Here is a 19,840-nt window from a genome sequence, read left to right as displayed (position 1 = left end):
GCACACGGACGGGGCGAGTGCGGGCCTGGGGCGTGCACACAGAGCCGGGGGTGCACAAGATGCAACCTGGGGGGAATGTACAGAGTATTCAGGAGGTCAGTGCAGAAGCTTCCAGAACGTCAGAAGCCAAGGGAGATGGGCACGTTCCCAGCACAGGGAGCGGGGAGTCTGGGATGCCAATGGTGCAGTGAGAGGAATGGGGCATAGGACACTGAATTCGTGTGGTCTGGGCTCAGGGCAGTAGCGGCTGGTCACAAGGGTGACATGGTGCAAACAGATACAAGGGCTTTGTGGTGCCCAGTTCCACAAACAGCAGACACAGTGTGCTGAGCAATGGTGGCTGGAAAGCACATTGAGATGGGGAGAGGAGCAAGGCTGGAGCCTACACACGTACACAGGGAACAGAGGCTACACCTACACTAGACATGGGACTGGGACACGTGTGTGCTCACAGCAAGGGGACACTCATGGCTGTGCTCAGAGCAAGAGTGAGTGTGAGGGCAGGAGTGCGCACACTGTGTAGACAGCGTGCAGAGAGGCAGGCTGCAAGGCAACCAGCACAGCTGAGGGCTGCAAATGTACCCTGCTCCACCCGGGGCCCACAGCTTCGCTGCCTCCCCTGTCTTCCCTCCCTCCACACCCACAGCAGCTCCCACGTGCGCTGCTCAAGTCACGCAGGATTCAGGAACGGGAGCGAGTGGGGCCCCGTGCCAGGTGCTGAGCTCTGCACAGCACCACTGGGCACAGCATCACTTGCACCAAACAGGAGGCCCAGCGACCAGGGGCTCCGTGCCACGCTCGGGGTATGCTGCCCCAAGGAAAAGATGAGCAGAGTCATTGGTGCTGTGCATGCACAGCTGCACTCCCTGTAACGAGCAGGAGCTCACACACACACTGTGCACCCACACGAGTGCACCCTTGCACACTCCTGTGTGTGTGAGGAACGTCCTGCTCCCAGATGCTCCCCATGCACGCACACTCTGCCTGAAGCAGCCTGAAGCACTGCGGTCCCTGCACACGCAGAAGGTCCCTCCCACACACACGCACCCCCGACCCTCCTGCCAGCACAGCACAGGCGGCCGTGCAGGGGAACGTCTGGGGTCAGGCTGCAGTGACCCACTGCCTTCCCTCTCCTCTGCTGAAAACCCAGCCCAGAGCTCGGGGCTCCCCGTGCCGCTTACCGTGAAGATGTTGGAGCGCCGCTTGGACTGCTTGCGGATGGGGGTGGGCGTGTTGGAGGCAGCGATGGTCTCGATCCGCAGCTCCCGCTGGCTGATGCTCGGGGTGGAGGGCACCGAGGAGGAGTAGTCACTGAAGGCCCCTCCACCGTTGGTGGCCTGCAGGAGGAGACGGATGGTCAGAGAGGTCAGAGACAGGCTACACCACCTGCCCCACATGGCCTCGTGCCAGGGCAGGGAGTGCCGTGCAGGACTGGGACTGGGTGACACCCAGAAAGTCATGGAATCATTTCGGTTGGAAGGGATCTTAAAGACCGTTTAGTTCCAACCCCCTGCCATGCGCAGGGACAACCTCCACAAGACCAGATTGCTCCAAGCCCTATTCAACCTGGCCTCGAACACTTCCAGGGATGGGGAGCTCACAACCTCTCCAGGCAACCTAGAGAGACATCCAATGCCAGGCACTGCTCCTGCTCAACAGAGGGGCTCAGGAAGCCTTTCCTCTCTTTCTGCTCTGGTTTTTTCACCAGTAAAATGTTCAAGTTCTGGAATCAAAGAGAAGGGCAACAAACGGCCAGAGAAACCCAGCTGAAGACCTTCCAAGCACAGCTGTGGAACAAGGCCTGAGGCAGCGGGGTCCCACATAGCTGTACCCAGCAGCGGGGCACAGCTAGGGCACCTCCGCCTGCTCCCAGAACACAGGACCGGGGTCACTCTCCTTAGGCAGTCATTCCCTTCCCCTCCACTGAGCCCATTAGACATGAGGCTGTGAGGCAGCCCAAAGCCTGCCCAGCTCCAAGTCCCACTCATCCATTCCCTGTCTCATGAGGACAGCTGTGATGCCAAAGGGGATGCATGTCCCCAGGACTCCAGCCCTCATCTTTCCTGGGTCCTGAAGCGTGGAGCGCTACACCCCAAGCTCTGTGTGAAACCCACCTCTGCTGCTGGTCTGGAGGTCTCTCTGAGCAGACCCTGAGGCGGGCACACACCTCTGGTGCCTGCAGACCACCGAAGCCATGGCTGTGGTGGCCCGTGTCTGGGAACACAAGGGGCTTCACTAACCCCTCACTGGCTTCATGGCAACAAGAAGATCCAACTGTGCAGCCACATACCCACGTCAACAACACACCTCTTCCAGACAAGGCTGTTCACTCCCACCCTGCCCATGCCCGCAGTGCGGGCAGCCACTGGACAGGAGCTTAGGGACATCCCAGATCAACACCAGCATGGAAGCATTTCAGGTCTGCAGCCCAGGACATGTCACTGTGACACAGCACACGGCAGCCCGAGCTCAGAAGCACGAGAAGGAGCTGCCCCTAGAAGGGCAGGTGAGCTCCAGCACCCCAGGAGGGGCAGCCTGCCTCCTCCCAGCTCCACGCTCACAGAGTGGTGGCATCGATGGCCCAGTGACTTCCCCTATCCCGCCGGCACTCTGCGCAGGAATGGAGCCTATGCAATTATCTTCTGAAGGGGCTCCACGAGAGACCCCCATCCCCAGTGGGATCAGAGCCTTATTCTGAGAAAAGCTTTACAGAGAAGTGTGAAAAGGGCTGCATAGGTAGAGCAGGGACCATGACCCACAGCCCGATCTCAGAGAGACGTGCAACCTTCACCCAAGCCATGGATCCCCTTGTCTTTGACAAGAGATATGGGAGAAGACACACAATGAGAACTTGAGAGAGGAAAAAGCCACCCAAGCAGCATTTCAGCTTCCTCCTCAAGAAAACAGAACAAGGAAAATAATTGTATGTTGTGAGCAGGTGGGTGGCTTGGACGATCCCAGCCTGTCTGGAAACAGGAACGTTTCTGGAGCCCTGAAACACAGAACAAGAGGGAACCTGATCTGGTTGGGCTTTTCCACAAGTACAGGAGGCTGGGAACTGCTTCCAGAGAAGGGAATGTCGGTTGGGAGCTCCTCTGCAGGGGGAGGAACGTTCTGCTGCTGAGTCCCAGGAAAGGGGAGACCACCAGGGACACAAAGGGGCAAAGCAACATGTCACCTGCCAGTGACTTCTGAACCCTCAACAGATAGAGCTCCTGTCAACGCCGGGTCCGACACCCACACAGGAGTTCCACAGGAGCTGTGATGAAGGAAGAGCTGCAGAGAGCCAGGGCCACACATGCGCAGCCTGTGTTTAACTGATTCATCGCATGTGAACTAGGTCAAAGAAAGTGAAATATTCCAAGTGTTAGGAAGAGAAGGAGCATGCAGCATCACAGACAACCTGCCACAGGGAACAGTGAGCTGGGCATGGCTGTCCCTTCCAAGACCAGCTCCTGGCCATGCTTGGCATGTCTCAGTGACCCTGGCAGCACGTTCATGATGCCGTGACTGTGGGGAAGAGCCAGTTCTGAGGAGGCTGCTGAGTCTGAGCTCCCGCCAGAGCAACCGCAACAAACCCTGTGGATGCAGGTGATGGACACTAAAACATCAAGGGAGAAATTTTGCTACACCCTGGTTTATATTTGACTTACTCCCTGCAGATCTGTGGATCATTTCTGTCTGGCCAGAACAACTTTCCTTAGCCTGTAAGTCTGCCTGGTTTTAGAGCCAAGGTTACTGTCCTTGAGTGATGAAGGATGGAGGCCTTTGAGCCTCCCATGTCCCACAGACCAAACCTCAGGAAGGGCTCTGGGGCTGGAGGATGGCTCGCACCAGGCTATGAGGGCAAGCTGCCAGGAGTTTGGGGGCAGAAGAGAAAGTCCTCCAAAGACAGAGTGGATCAGGCAATCCTGAGCCACCAGTGCTTCGCTCGAGCAGAGAGCTCCAGAACTTCTGTGGGATCCAGGGACACAGGAAAAATCTCAGGGATGTGGGAGAACCCTGACAAGATGACAGGTCTGGGCCAGTACCATGCGTCTGCTATTTGCAGGTTCTTTGCTGGTGGACCTGAACAACCGCCTGTGGTCACCACTGGAATTTGAAAACACAGTGGGAACTGGAAACCTGGTAAAACACCCGTGGGACAAATCCTTCCCGTTAGAGTGTAACCGGCAGAAGAGCATCAACAGTGCCACGGGGTGCCTGGGAAGGGCAGAACACAGTTCTGGAGTTCAGGGGCAGTAATTCCTGGCCTAACAAGGCCTGAGACAGAACAAGTAGTTTGGGAAGGGAAGGAATGCGAGTGGAAGAGCACAAACAGCAAACACCAACCCGGTGTCTGCAGGAAGAAGGGAGGAGCCAGAGGAGCATTTGGACGGTGGAAAACAGGCACCATGAGCCGAGCAGGCAACAGGACACGGGCTTCCACAAGGAGATGCCGAGGCCTGCTGCTACAGCTCCTGAATTCTGATGGAACGTGCCGCAGCAGGCCAGTGAACACTGTTACCAGCTCAGGTGAGCTGCCCTTGGGGCTTCATTTCACTTGCAAACTTTGATATTCCACCTCTTTCATCTGATCTCTCACTGAGGCCTGGATGAAGGCCCTCCCAGTGCTCCCAAATGCCCATGCAGGAAGGCAGACGGAGGCCACAGGAGAAGAGCCATGGTACGGGGCAGTCCAGAGCACAGTGGGGATGGCAGCAGCTCCCAGGGCCCCGGAGGGCACCCAGTTCCCTCCACCAGCCCACCAGGTACCCGCATGGGGTACCTGTGTTACCTCCTGCCAGCTGCTGGGAACCAGTTTCCTGGCAGAAAGACAAACTGCCATCCCACAGCAAACACAACAGTGACTCACCCACAGCCCGGGGAACTCCCAAAGGCATCCCAGAGGCCCTGAAGAAAGACTGAGAATAGGACAGCAAAAGTGAGGAAATCAGGTAGAACAACTCTGCAGGTGCTGCAAGCACCCACTGGCCCGAGAAATTCCCATCCTCTCCCTGTAGGCAAGGGCCAGGAGCTGTCAGGAGGGAGCAAGGTGGGAGTCACGGCCAAGTGAGGAGTGGGATTCCCAAACCCATCCAACCTGCTCACTCAGCAACAGGCGTGGGCAAGATCCATAGAGGAGAGCCCAAGGCAGCAGGCAAGAGCTTTCCCTGGGGCTGCTGGGTTCTGGGGAATACAAGGTGCCTGCTCCAGCGTGTGCAGACCCACATCCCCCGAGCTGCTGGGAAGGCCAAAGGGACAGATCTGTGTCCCCAAGGGAGCACAGGACTCCAGGGTTGGCCCTGGCTCCTGCCACACCAGATTGATGCTGAACACAGTACCTAGAGTCAGGGACCTGCCAAGCACATCTAGTGACTCATGAGAGCTGGTGGAAAACCCTGACCAGGGCTGACCTGCTCCTACAGCTCCCTTTCCCTTCCCATGGATGGAGCAATGTCCCAGAGGCTCCAGGCACTGCTACAGAGTAAGAGAAAAAACCCCAAAATCCCAAAGGCAAAAATGAAAACAGGGCCTTTCCCAAGATGATCATCCACTGTGCAAGAGCAGAGCACATCCACAGCACCACTGGCCCAGGAGAAGGGAACCCACCAGACAGATGGGTAACCCTGGCAAAATCACCAGGGTCCTGTGGACTCCCTCCTCTCCCAGTAACCATGCTGGACTGGTCCAACCGACAGACCAGACAAGCAGTGCCCATTTCCAAAAGAGTTTGTTTGGCTCAGCTGGCAGTGTCAAGCCACTTCCAGAAGAGTTGTGCCCAGAACAAGAGAAGAGGCAGGGCTGGGTCTCAGCTCCTACCTACCAACAGAAGCCCTTTGTGGGGGCCCCTTGCTCCCATTCCAGGAGAAGTGCCTTCTCAGCTGGCAGCTCCAGAGGACAATGCTGTCCCTGCAGTATGGGCCAGACCAGGCCCAGAGCAGTACTGCCAATCCCAGTTCCAGGGGCTCCTCCTGCCCCTAAATGCCAGTCCTGTTGCTCCAGGGCCTCCTCCTGATCTCCATATGCCAGTCCCACTGTTCCAGGGACTCCTCCTGCCCCCCAGGCAGTACTGGAAGGGAAGGGGATCGTTCTGTCTGAAGTGCATGTCTCACCTGTGCACACTGACATCTGTGGCGCAAGGCAAATGAAAGCTCCTAATTGTGTTTTTTGTCTGGCTTCTCTCCACTTCATCTCCATGTTAAGTCCAGTGCTCCTAAGCCCTCCCTTGAGAGCCTTTTTCCTGTTTTCCCTGTGCCAGGTACTGTTCTTTGACTTGCAAAAGCAAATGAGAAACCCCGGTGAGAGCCCCAGGCCCTCGGGTAGGACAGAGTTCAGCTCTGCTCCACAAACACCTTGCCACTCTCCCACTGGTCCTTCCTGGCAGGGCGAGCCCGTCCAGCCCCATGTGTCCCTGGGCCAGGAGCAGGGGACACCAGGGCACTGCTCCCCAACGCCCACCTGGCATTGTGCCCTCCCACGTGGGCAGCCCGACTACACACCTGAGTGCAGGGGCTGCTCTGCGCAGTTCCCTGTCACAACCATCTATTATGGGTGAATTCGTTTCCCAAAGCCACTTGCCACTTGGATTTTCCCTGAGGACAGTGGGGAGCAGCTCCAGAACCTCACTTCCGAGTCGATGTAAGAACAGGTGAATACTCCATGGCACTTTGGGACCACTCACCATTGCTTCGCTACCTTTGGAAGTGTCTTTAGCGATGGGGGAGAGATGTGCAAACAGCAGGGCAAAGATCGCTGCACGGGTCATTGGCACCGAGAGGGTTTGTGGTGGGACCACACAAGACCCCAGGAACACAAATGGACTTTGATCACCCCCGTGGGGCCCAGGTTTGCTGAGGGCAGGAGGGGCACGGCACAGGACAGGCACAGAGCAGGTCCGGGGAGGGGGCACAGGCCAGCAAGCCGCAATCCCTGTGAGCTGCATGCTGCGTTACTTCCCTTCACAGCTCTGCTTCCCACCACAGCTCCCTACGTCCCTCCAGCCAAGCCAGGAGCACAGCAAGGTACAGAGAGCAAAGGTCTGTCCCCGAGCAGGCAGCCAGAATTCACCTCTACACAGATGTCGTCTGCAAGCCGTGCTGAGAGGTGCTCTGTGGGAAGGAAAGGAGAGGAAAGCAGGGACGGCTCTGAGCAAACGCCTCACAAAGCTCGTGACATGCACTTAGAAAATTCTTCCAAAATTTGCTTCCCCACAGCCAGTCCTAAATCCACCCCTTTTGCTCAGTGCTGCCTTTCCTTAAGGAGCTCTTTCGTGTCACACCTGCGTATTTTAGGACAGGTTTGGCCTATCTCTGCACTCACTCCTCAGCTAAATCAGTCAAGTGCTTACTTTCCTCCTGTGTCGGGGTCTCTTCTCTCCCACACGTTTTTGTTACTCCTTCAGGTTCCATGCACAGTCACACGAGTGACTGGATTCAGACTGGAGAACCCAGGGGGTCTGGCAGCCCCATCCCTCACACAGGGAACACTTTCCAGCTTCACAGTAAACACACTGCCTGCCTGGCACAGCCAGTGCCCATGACATGTATTTACCGGGACTCTTCTCACACTTTGGACATGGAAGAAAACACTGAACAAGTGTCCAGTTCCCCTGAGAAATGCTGACCTCGGCCATCAGCCTTTTGCTTCCCTTTCAGCACAGGTGGCCTCTCCTTCCCAGCCAGGCTCATACTCTACACAATTTGCTAATAAAACCCTCAAATTGCCAGATACACCCAAATCTGTATTTCCCTGGGACTTTGCTCTCCACCTTGGATGTCTCCCCTTGAACTTGTCCCCAGCTTCCTGGACAGAAGCACACTCTGACAGAACCTGCCTTCACAGCCTTCCCCAGCAGCCCATCCACCTGCACACAGACTTCTTCACCTGAACTGGCTGGTGCCCAGGTGACCTGGAGCACCAGGAAGCTAGCACAGGTCTCCGCAAAAACCTGCATTCACCTACTTGCAATCCAGCCTTAGAAGCCTCTACAACCAGGCAGCTGGTAGCTGCAGATATGGCTCAGGTCTGTGGTGGGGCCCAGGAGTCCTCCCAGGGCTTGGAGGTTCTGACACACCCAGAGTTTCAAAGGCAATCCCCTTATGGAAAACCCATCAGCTACACCTGCTGTCCCTCGGCTGCAGGCAGACTTCCTGCAGTCCCTGTCACACATCCTGTGACTCGGTATGCCAGTTGCTCCAGAGATGGAATCTGCTGCCTTGAGTGCCCTGGGGAGCAACGGAGCCCAGGATCTCTCCTTTCTTCCTTACCAGTTGCCCGGCCAGCATTTCTGTGGGCACTGGGAATGTAGCAGAGCTTGAATGCAGTGAGGTGGCTGCCCAAAGGATCTCCTTCCCCAGCTCTTCACCATGGAGCCTGTCCTGCCTCAGCTCTGCTCCAGGATCACAGAACAAACACCTACAGCATCACCATCCTCCCCGCACCAACACCTTGGCAATCCTTGCCAACAGCACAGAGCCTTCCTCTGGCAGAGGGGAGGGAACCTCCTTCCCTGTTCTGCTCCTTCAGATCACCACTGAACCCACGTTTCCACAGGTACATCCCCTCAGAAGCCCCTGAGAAGCCCGCAGATGCATGTGCATGCAGACCATCAGCTTTCCGAGTCCGGGGGAAGCAGGAGTTGAGCAGCTGTGCCCACCCAGCTGGGGCAGCCAGAGCACCACCTCCCACACACCCCTGCGCTGCCCAAGAGCTCCCCACACACCACTCATGGCTCTGCTGTGCGTCTGCCAAAGCACGACACAGTCTGGGGACCACGAGCCAGACCCAAAGCTTTAGACATGAAACCTGACCTCAGGGCAAGCATCAGACCGTCACACAATCATAAAATCACAGAGTGCTTTGGGTTGGAAGGGACCTTCAGGTACACCTCGTTCCACCCCCCGCCATGGGGTGCCTTCCTCTAGAGCCGGTCGCTCCAAGCCCCACTGCTCCAACCTGGCCTCAGACACTTCCAGGGATGGGGCAGCCACAGCCTCTCTGGGCTGTGGAGGAAGCACCAGGGTGACGCCACTCCTGCTCTTCCAAAGAGCCAGCCCGGAGCAGCTGTGCAAGTCTAAGGCTGAACTCTCGGGTACTGAGCTGAGGGTGTGGAGAGCACGAGAGGTCCTTGGCTTTCCCGTTCCCATTCCCCACCTGGTTGATGTGGACAGAAGGAATGGAGGCTGCGGAAACAGATGAGTGGCTGGGTGAGTTGGGCAGGGACTTGCAGGGGCCGATGGACAGCTGGTGCTTCTTCCGGAGAGCCACCACCTTCTGAGCCACTGGAAAAGGGAGAAAGGGGCAGGGTCAGAGTTCAGAAAGCAGCTTCCTCCACCCACAGATTTCTGGAGGGCTTCAGGGAGACCCAGGCCCTCCCCTGACTGACGGGCTGCCTGCGCTGCTCAGGCTGAGTCCCCAGAGGCCACCGGCCCTCTCGGGCATCACACAGAACAGCAACTTCCCACGGACACCATGGAGACGCTACGAGCCCGGGCCTGCTGCAGGAGAATCCCTGGGCAGACCATCACTTCCCAGTCACCCTCATGGCAACTCCAGGAGCCGGGCACTGGACTGAAACTGCCTGGGCAAATGCCGCCTCCATCACTCTGGGCCTTGTGCCAGTGTAAGGTGACACCCTGAGGGGTTCTGTGCAGAATCCTTGGTGGGTCACTAGGGACCTTTGCCTGCTCTCCCTCTGTCCAGACTTGGAGTGCCAGGCTTGCTTTGTGATGCTCGGGTGCCGGTGCTCACAGTGACACTGGGCAGTGGGGCTGCTCCGGCTCTGCAGGCAGGGCACACCTCACTGCCTGTACAGAAGACCTGTGTGCGGCAATCAGAGAAACCAGAACAAAGACTGGTGTAAGGGATGGCAGAAATTATCCCACTGAAGTCTGACTGATGTTCAGGAAGTGGAAGAGCCTGGGCCCAGCACACAGAAAGGGGAAGGTCACCTCAAGGTGCCTCTTTTCAGGACTGGGGAGATGTTATCCCTCCAGTGTGGTCTCACTGGCCTCATTAGCAGTAGTGCTATGGGATAACTGATGGGCAGAGCCTCTGCCAGGCTCTCTGCTCACAACAGCAGTGGCTGAGGGGTTTTTCTGGGCATTTCCTGGCCCCTGAGGGGCTGGAGCTCACAGCATGCTCAGCCAGCAATGGGATGGGAGCTGTGCCCTGGGCAGGGGATCCAGAGCCTCCCTGGGAGTCCATGCTGGAGCCTGGGCCTGCAGCCCCGTGTTCGAGGGGAACGAGGGAGAGCAGCAATGCCACCAGCCCCTGACCACAGATCCTGGGCCATGGAGCCACTGGCTGTCCTCTCCTGCCCTCCTCCAGCTCTCAGGGCAGAGCAAAGGCAGGAGCGTGCACCTGGGATCTGCAGCAGAGGTGAAGCTCAGGAAGTCACCCACAGCACAGGGCAGCACAGCTGCTGTCCCTCCTGCGCCCTGCAGGACAGGGGCTGGGTCAGTCCTCCTCCTCCGCAGGAATATCACCAAGGTGACCATGGCTAGGGTCTCCCTGACCTTTTCTTGGTACAGAAACGCCCTTAAAATGAAGCCCAGGAACTGAGGCCCCCCACACTGATGGCTCCTTGCAAACAGTCCTGACATCTGCTGAATCTGAACCCCAGATTTCTGCCAACAAGAACTGTGAGGGCAATTCTGAGAACAAAGTTCTTTAACCAGACCTCTTTGGAGCCAAGAGGGCAGAAGGCACATCCCATTCCAGCCCCCACCTCAGTGGGGCTCTGCTATGAGGGGACCACGCCAACCACCCCTCAGGGCAGTCCTCAGGGAGTCCTGAGGCTGACTGGACACTGCAGGACACAGCCCGGCCCAGGGCACTGTCCCCGCTTGCGCCAGGGCCAGCTCCTGGCAATTCCAAGAACCCATCCTCTCACTGCAGAGGTCACTGTGACATCTGTGGACTTGGGAACGATGGAGGAGCGCAATTCCCACAAAGCCAGCAGCACCCCCAGGGGGAATTCCTCAGGACATGAGAAAACAGCAAGGAGGAGGCGACCCCTGATCTCCTGCCACGTGTCCTTCTCGCAGCCTGACTGCCCAGACACAGCCTCGGCCACAAAACCGACACCATCAGGTACACGCTGCGACAGGCTGAACCAGGACACAGCACAGCTCAGCCACACACAGCTGCAGGCTACAGACCAGACACCAAGACCTGCAACCCCAACACGGTCGCTGCTGCTCCTGCCCGAGCTGTGGTGGCACAACAGCCACGGCCACCCAGTTCATCGAGAATGCCTGTGCAGTTGGTGAAGATGGAGATCCCAGTTTTTCTGTCTTGGAGCATCCCCCCACCCTGCAGCACCAGGAGCATGTGTGGGGAGAGCCGTCTGCGACCACCAAGGGGCAGGGTGGTCACTCCCTCAGGCTCCTGTGCCAGCATTGACTAGTTCCCCAAAACGGTCATTGGCCACTGGTTTGTCCCAGGACAGTGGCAGGGAAGGGATCTCTAGAAAGAGGGGCAGCACACCGTCCACATTGCACAGGCAAGCAGGCAACCTCGGCACTGAAAGCAGCTCTTCCTGCTCCTGCTGTGGGAAGCAGACACCCCTCCCAGCCTGCCCGGGGTAGGTCTGCTGGGATCCAGGGTGGCAACTGGTCTGGAAGAAGTTATATAAAGACAAGGACTGATGGAAACTGGATTGCCATGTGAGGCAAGGTCCTCACAGACTCTGACTGCCAGGACTCCACAAGATCCCAAACCAGCTGCACCAGGATCCACCAGATGCCAAACCAGCTGCACCATGACCCACCAGCGCTCACTAGGAAGAGTCGCTTACCCACTCCAGAAACACCTCATCCCATCAGCTTCAGGCCCCTTGTCCTGTCACTGGAGGGAACACACAGTTCCCTTTAGGGTAAGGTCACAGGTGATTTAAGCAGACTGCCAGCTCCCAGGAGATGGTGCAGGTTCCCTGTGCCCCTCAGCGTCACTGTGCTGCAGACTCCTCTCCAAGCCTAAGCAGGAACGCTCTCTCACACTGTTCCCACGAGGAACAGCTGCCCCGTCCAGCTGTTTGGGTGCTGCTTTCCTACTCCAAGGGCAGCACAAACTCCCCTGTGAGACCACAGTGCTGCCCCATCCTGCCCAGCACCCCGACAGGGCTGCAGTTACCGTCCTGGAAGACCCTCTCCACGTTCAGGCCGTAGGTAGCACAGGTCTCATAGTAAGTGCAGCGCTTCAGGTCATTGGAGAGCTTCCGTGCCCGGGAGTCATCGATGACGCGCGGGTTGGTGGCACTGATTGCATCTGCAAACCAAAGGGACAGGAGGCTGAAAGGCAAGGACCCTGTCCCACCTATGCACAGGTCCCGTGACGCTTCTGGCCTCCCTCCCTCTCTTCACACAGAGGAGCCACCTCCACGGCACTGCCCCGTAAATGCCTGCGGTCACAAAGTCCCACGTTAGTAGAAAAATGGTTGAGTCTCTGCAAATGAACCTGATCCCATTTCCCAAACCTCCCAGCCATCAGCATTCCAGCAGACAGAGGCAGAACACCTCTGGAAGGCGTGGGGACCAAGGCCAGGCAGCCCTTGGCTGACAAATCAAATAGGTTTGTCAGTCTCCACCATTTTAGGGCTCATGGTCGAGCTTTACACGTTAAAGAATCCGAGCGAGAAATCCTCCTGGTTTAACAAGAAAGTCAGCTCTGCTGGGATGTCTCCACAGGAATTCCTGGACAGCTCCAAAATCCAGGCTCAGTTTGTATCCCAGATAGCCACCAAGTGCTTGCCTGTTTTGGAAAAACTTCCTTCCAAAGAGGAATCCAACTCCCTGAAGACAAGTCAGGGACAACTGGGGGCTGCAAACAAACCCGCTCAGGTGGGGTAGGAGAACTGGGACCTGCACTGTGAGGAAGCCCTCCTCGAGCTCTCCAGATGGTTGTGTGCCCATACCAACACCAGGAACTCACCTGGCTTTATGTCTGGGTCAAGAACAGACCCTGAACCCGTCACCTGTCCCACTCCTGTGCCTCCAGTGCATGCTGCCACCCCATTCCTGAGCCAAGATCACTCAGTCCTAAAATTCATTCCACAATCTCTAAATAGCCGAAGTTTAACAACTTTTTTCTGCTTTCTGCTGTGACTCCCTCCCACTGCTCCTGCCTCTCTTCCAGGCCTCAGAGCTTCTTCCTGGCCAGGAACAGGTCACACAGTGCTCAGGAACTGTCCTGCCAGGATGGTTTTTCCCCACATCCATGTCCTGCCCCCGCTCTCTACTGTCACACAGAAAACTCTTCACCCCAGGCTCCCTCCTGCCTGTGCTGGCAGAGCAGGGGGAGGCAGCACCAGGGCATCACGCCATTTCCAAGAAGAAAGTGGCTTCATGGCACGAGGCAGCTCTCTGTGGGGAAGCTGAGATGGTGTGAGCAGGAACTCCCTCCTCAGGGCCCTGGGCTGAGGCTTCAGCATTGTCCCCCAGCCCCAGGTAGGTAAGGCTCCCAGACAGGATCCCCCGCTGCGCTCACAGGGCTGGCACCCCGCGCTCCCACCCGCGGCCGGGGGTGTGGGGGAAGCCCCGGCACCGTGCTCACCCTGCGTGCCCACCAGCACCATGGGCACCTCCGCTGTGTTCCGGTAGCTGCAGAGCCGCAGGTAGTAGTTGTAGACGGTCTGGAAGCTGATCTCATCCTCCAGGCTGAAGACAAACACCACCGCATCGACCCAGGCAGCAAACTGAACAGACAGGGCAGGATTACAGCCTGGACAAGCAGCTGCAGACCCAGGCCCAGAGCAGCCAGCCAGGGCAGCCACACGCCAGGCTCAGCCAACACACACCTCCGCCCAGCCCCTCAGCAGGACGGGTGGGAAGGGCCCACAGGGAGGACGGGGCTCCTACCTGGAGTTCAGGGGGGCCTCCTTCGTCTCGAATCAGCAGCAAGTAGCTCTGCCCATCCACCACAATCTCCTTCTTAAACCGGCCACCTTGGGGGAGCAAAGCTGCCGGTCAGTGGGGGGGGCAAGCAGGGGACACCCCAGACGAGGGCCAGGGGAGCTGCAGAGCCCCGTGACAGTGGTGGAGGGGCTGGGATCACCTTCAGCACCAGGGAGAGGAGTGAGAACCCAGCCCATGCCCAGGCACCCTGGGAACCAGACCTTACCCTCTGGAGACTCCTCCTGCACGTAGGTGCCGGTCAGGTAGCGGTGCACCAGGGCCGACTTGCCACTGGACAGGTTCCCCACAATGCCCTGGAACACACGCACGTGTCACCTGTGTGCCCATGTCCCTCCACATGAGGCCACCCCCATGAGGTGACACCACCGGGGCTGGGGCACACGCTGATGAGAGGCAGAGGTGTCCCTGAGAGGACACAGGGATGGTGTGACCCAGCCCAGCATTTGGTGGGAGGCCAGGGGACTGCCTGGCCTCAGTCAGGCAGAGAGCAGCCGAGGCTGGGGCGCAGCCACCTGGACAGAGGGCAGGGAGTACTCTCATGCTCACCTGAACGGGCACAGCCCTGTCAGAGCCACATCAGCTCTTCCCGGAGCCTTTCTGCTCCTCAGGGAACACTTGCCATCCCAAGTCAATTCAGAAGGAGAAAAACCTCTTCTCCCAGCCCACACATCCCAGTTTTGGGGTGCTGCAGCTCTGGGCAGCAGCTGCCAGTAGACGGGGAGCAGAGACCAGCTCCACGCTGGGTACAGGCCCAGCACGTGCTCATGCCTGAGGCACCAGCACAAGGGCAGCGCGACGGGCATCTCCCAGCAGAGCCAGTGGTGCCACCCACACGGAAACACCCAGCACCAGTGCTCAACCAAACCAAGGGACAAAGCTACTGAGCACCGAATTTAATTGGGGGGAAGCACATCTGACTGCAGCACCCTCAGATTGGCTGTGAAGTGCAGGTGGGTGTCCTGGGATGAGTCAGTCAGAGCGCCCAGCTCTGCTCGTTGTCAGTGTCTTCCTGACCGTTTAATGCTGCTTAACTGTGGGACCAGGACTGAAGGATCTGGATCTCAACTTCATCCAGTCTGGTGAGAACTGGCTGAGGGAGCAGAGGGGGCTCAGCCTGGAGAAAAGGCGGCTCAGAGGGAACCTTCTCATATTCCACAACTCCCTGAAAGGAGGGTGCAGCCAGGTGGGAATAGGGCTCTGCTCCCAAGTAACTAACAACAGGAGAAGAGGTTACATCCTCAAATTGTATCAGGGGATCTTTAGGTTGGGTATCAGGTATCCCTTTTCCACAAAAAGGGAAGGAATCAGCTGCAGCTGAAGGTGAACCAAGTCACTATCCCTGGAAGCGTTCAAAAAATGTGGATGTGGCACTTGAGGCTATAGTTTAGTGGTGAACACGGTGGTGGTGCTGGTTGATAGTCAGACTTGATGATCTTAGAGGGCTTTTCCAGCCTTAATGGTTCTGTGATTCTGTACAGCTGCACTCACATGGCCACACCAGCGTCGGAAGACGTGCAGCGAGGAGTGTCTACGAACACTAAAGTTGCCTCTGCCGCCAGGGAAGTTTACAGCCAAACTTTTCCAGGCGCAGGGATGAGCTCGGCAGGTGAGTCACCACCAGGCAGGTTCTCCAGCTCTCAGCCGGGCACTCCGATGCTCCCGCTGCTCTGGGTCCTGCCGGGAGTCCTGCCCTGGGCCATGCTCATGCTCCCTGCGGGAGAGGCACCAGCCCTGCGGCACAGACCCCGCTCCCAGAGCACAGGACACCACACGTTTGCCAGCTCCCCTTGTGCCACGGAGCCTGCACGTGGCAGGACCAGGGAGCCCTGACCAGTGCGCTCCCACAGGCACACCTGGGCCACCCACACAGTGCCAGGTCCAGGGGACAAGTCCTGCCAGGAGGCACCGTCGGGGCCCCTCTGCGAGAACTGCTCAGTCACAGCTTCCTCCTGGCCTGCAGCACTGGGAGGGGGCTTTTGGGGGTAAACTGAGGGAGGGGAAACTGCTGAATGTGTCTTAAATACATCAAATTATTCAAAGACCTTGGAGAAAGTACCCAGAATGCTTTGGAACACAAGCAGGGAGAGCAGCGAGATCCTCCGCTCCTGCAGGAGAGACAGACGACACAGAGTTGCTTGAAAATGGGAAGGAAGTGAAGCTTGGCAGCTTTTCTTGCTGGGATCAGCTCTGGGCTCCTCATGACAAGGAAGACATTGAGGGGCTGGAACATGTCCAGGGCAGGGAACAGAGCTGGGGATGGGTCTGAAGCACCAGGATCAGCTGAGGGAGCTGGGAAAGGGGCTGAGCCTGGAGAAAAGGAGGCTCAGGGGGGACCTGGTGGCTCTGCACAAATCCCTGCCAGGAGGGGACAGCCGGGGGGTCAGGCTCTGCTCCAGGAACAGGGACAGGAGGAAATGGAACGGCCTCAGGCTGGGCCAGGGGAGGTTCAGAGTGGGTACTGGGAAAATTCCTTCCCCAAAAGGGCTGTCCAGCCCCGGTACAGCTGCCCAGGGCAGGATGGAGTCCCCATCCCTGCAGGAATTCAAAAGCCGTGTGGATGTGGCATCTGGGGACACGGTCAGAGATGGCCTTGGCAGTGCTGGGGAAGCAGCTGGACTCAGTGACCCCCAAAGGCTTTTCCAACCCAAACAATTCTGTCACTCTAAACTAGCACTCCAAAAGTCCTCCAGGCTTTTGGAAGAGCTGCTTTGGCCGGATCGAATTCCAGAGCAACACAGATCCCCAGAGGTCATGCAAAACCTGGGGAAAGGGCTGTGCTACTTAAAGAAGAACTAAAAGCTTTAGGATGGTTTAGCTGGCAGCCTTGCAGAGCCTCAACATCAGGCCACAACACCCAAACAGCTGTGAGAATGTTTGCACAAATGCGTTTCACAGGTAAACTAAGAAATGAATATTCAAAGTTTGGTTTGGTTCTCACTTAACTGCAGGTAAGAGACGCTTACAGTGGCAGGACAGTGCTGGAATGTTTTGCAAGAAGAGTTTTGTTCTTTTGTTTCTTGGACTATTACTGAAGAAAGTTAATCTTGCAGAAGCTGAAGGGACAAAGAACTGAAGGGCACATGCCAAGAGCCTGTGAGGAGAGCTGAGGGCTGGCACAGAGAGCACGGGAAGAGCAGAAGGAGGAATCGATCACTGAAGCACCTGCAGCGTCCTGCCCAGCCTGACACCACCTCCTGGCCACCCCAGAGCCCAAACACTGACCCTGTCCCACGGGGAGGGGCTGTGCCAGGGGCAGGAGGGTCAGGGGCAGCCCCGACCACAGGGACCTCACCCCACAGGGAGCTGGGGAAGCCCTGCGCAGACACACCTGGGGAGCCCCATGCCCTCAGACTGGCAGAACAGAGCTGAGTGGCATCCTCCAGCACCCCTGCAGGGCAGGGACAGCTGGGAACGGCAGGAGGAGTGCCAGTGCAGGGCTGAGATCACTGAGGCTCTGAAGGAGCAGTGACACCTGCCATGCCAGGATGGCTGCTCTGGGGCCTGAACCTAAACCACCACCTGGGATCTGCACCCTCCCTCTGCTGCAGCAGCACCCAGACCGGCATCACAGCTCTGCCAGGGCCAGCAGGGAGGCTGAGTGGCTCAAATGGTGCCTTTTCATCTTCACATCCCAATGCTCTCCTGCATGAACAGCCTCTGGCTCACCCGTCAGACTGGGAGCTGCCGAGAAATCCCAGTCCTTCCCTGGCACAGCAGCAGCCCCAGCTCCCCTCTCCCTTCTGAGGCTGAAGCCTCGATGTTCCCACCTGGCCACACGAAAATGCAGGGTTTTCTTGAGGATTTGGGGAACCAGGGGTATCCCAGGCACAAGCCACAGGTACTCACCACCTTCAGCTCAGGCACCGAGCGACTCAGGGTCCATTCCTGGCTGTTCACAAATGAATCTGCAGACAGAGGGAAGAAATCATCAGGTTACCCTCAAGACGCCAGCAAGGATCCTGCTACACCCTCCCTGCTCCCTCCAGGCAGATGTATGGTTCTTCCTGCCCTTCTGCCCCAAAGACACAGAGCTGCATGAGGAACCAACACGCAGCCAGAGCCCCAAAAGGGGAGGAGCAGCCGAGCCGAGGGCAGGAGCAGTAGGGCAGCAAAGGGGCCGGGCACCATGGGCTGGAACCCTCCCTCCAGCCCTGCAGGAGCACAGAAACCCCTCCAGCATCCCCTGCCCCGAGGCACAAAGGCAGCACCAGGGACCAGACACCCTTGTGGAGAGCACCGCTGCACAAGACCCCAGAGCTGAGGGCACACGGCAGCACCCCGAGCCCTGCCCTCAGCACGGCACAGGCTGTGCAGGGATATCAGCCACGGTCCTGACTGAACACACACACAATTCATTATCGCACGCTACGGAACTGGCAGCATGCTGCAATAGGACTACAGAGGCCGTGGCAATCCAGCAGGGCTTGAGGAAACACCCCCCACCCTGCCACAGAGCACCTGGAGGAGGACCAGGAGCCTGGAGGGCACCTTGAGTACCAGAAGCAGCCCCTCCTGACAAATGTTAGCTCCTCGCTCGCCTTGGTGAGGTCGGACCTTCCATCCAACACCAGCTCCAGGGCAGGACCCGTAGGAGCAGCACCTCCTGCACGTTTATCATACAAACAGAAAGGACTTTTGGAGATCAGAAACCTGTGGGAGCTCTGCATCTTCAGGAGGCCGTAATAGACCCACCAAATCTGTGGCCACAGACTCACGGCAACGGGAATCTCAGATGGGCTCAGAAGGGAAGCAGCAAATCCACCAGACCCAAAACCAGGTCGCAATCACACACGGTGACCTGGCCACTGCCACTGCTCCAGTGTCACCCGAGGGTACAGGCAGGCTGGCTCCAGACCTTCCCCAGCAGCCCCAACCCCACAACCACAATTCCTAGTGCCTGCTCCAGCAGTCACCAACCCACCCTAACAGGGAGCAATTCCTTCCCAATATCCCATCTAACCCTGCCCTCTGCCCTCCATCCCTTGTCCCCAGTCCCTCTCCAGCTCTCCTGAAGCCCCTTCAGGCCCTGGCAGGGGCTCTGAGCTCTCCCTGAAGCTTCTCCTCTCCAGGGTAACATTCCCAGCTCTCCCAGCCTGGCTCCAGAGCAGAGGGGCTCCAGCCCTCGGAGCATCTACCTTGTGTTGGGAGCAGCACTGGGCTCCACAGCCCTGCCAGGGCCACAAGCACCTGCCCTCACCCCAACTCATGTTCCAGCCCTCGGGACTCCTTAGGGGAGGTTGGACACAAAACAGCACCAGCTCTTCCTCCGCCTCCAGGCTAAAGCCTCATCTCACCTCGCTGGGCAGCCCGAAGCCATGGGGAAGAGCCCACTCCTGCTCCCACTGCCAGAGGGATGGCTGAGCTGCTCAGAGAGCGTGAGACAACAAACCATGACCCGGCACTGTGCCCCGTCCTCGTTTTGTGCAGCCACCAGCACCCAGAGGCCACGACATTCATCCACCATGCACAAGAAAGGTGCAAACGTGGTGCTCCTACCTGTCGTCTACCTTCCCTGGCTGACTGAGGAACACTCCTTTTCCAGGAGCTACAGACAAATAACCCCCAAGTCTGCTGCAGGAACACCAGGTTATTTATAGCCATCCTGAGGAATCATTTCTCTGCGGTGTCTTTCACCTGCCCTTTCCTTTTTTAGGCAGAGGTAATGTTTTTATTAAAACAATTCATCAGTCAGGAGGAAAACGATACATTTTTGAGCCCTTTCCAAAAGACAACAGCACACCTGTATTTCCAACTGCATCACTGGGTCTAAAAATAGCTGTCACCTCCACTTGGGACTTCTGCCCTGCTCAGCTTCTTTGGCAGGTAATGTGACAGATAAAGCACCATCCAGGCCTCCTCCGTCCCCAGCATTTCCTGATGGGAGCAGGCAGCATACACTCGTGCCGTTTCACTACACACAGCAGGTTTTTGGCAGGTCCAAA

At 57.7% G+C, this 19,840-nt stretch overlaps 1 protein-coding gene across 3 annotated transcripts in view; it reads right to left on the bottom strand.

Moving 5' to 3' along the window:
• AGAP3 (ArfGAP with GTPase domain, ankyrin repeat and PH domain 3) overlaps nt 1-19,840 on the bottom strand; it is a 109,497-nt gene that overhangs the window by 50,257 nt on the left and 39,400 nt on the right. For all 3 annotated transcript variants that reach the window (XM_066202902.1, XM_066202910.1, XM_066202894.1), the window contains exons 2-8: nt 17,745-17,803; nt 14,104-14,191; nt 13,842-13,927; nt 13,537-13,678; nt 12,118-12,252; nt 9,136-9,263; nt 1,182-1,337 (exon numbers count right to left, since the gene is read on the bottom strand). In XM_066202902.1, coding sequence (XP_066058999.1) covers nt 1,182-1,337; nt 9,136-9,263; nt 12,118-12,252; nt 13,537-13,678; nt 13,842-13,927; nt 14,104-14,191; nt 17,745-17,803 — 794 coding nt within the window. The remainder of the gene's footprint in view (nt 1-1,181; nt 1,338-9,135; nt 9,264-12,117; nt 12,253-13,536; nt 13,679-13,841; nt 13,928-14,103; nt 14,192-17,744; nt 17,804-19,840) is intronic.

Source organism: Chamaea fasciata, unplaced genomic scaffold (assembly GCF_029207755.1).
Source record: "Chamaea fasciata isolate MVZ Bird 193981 ecotype frontalis unplaced genomic scaffold, bChaFas1.0.hap1 SCAF_1, whole genome shotgun sequence".
Lineage (NCBI taxonomy): Eukaryota > Metazoa > Chordata > Aves > Passeriformes > Sylviidae > Chamaea > Chamaea fasciata.
Note: the sequence above shows the minus strand (reverse complement) of the source record. Positions and strands in the feature narration are given on the sequence as shown.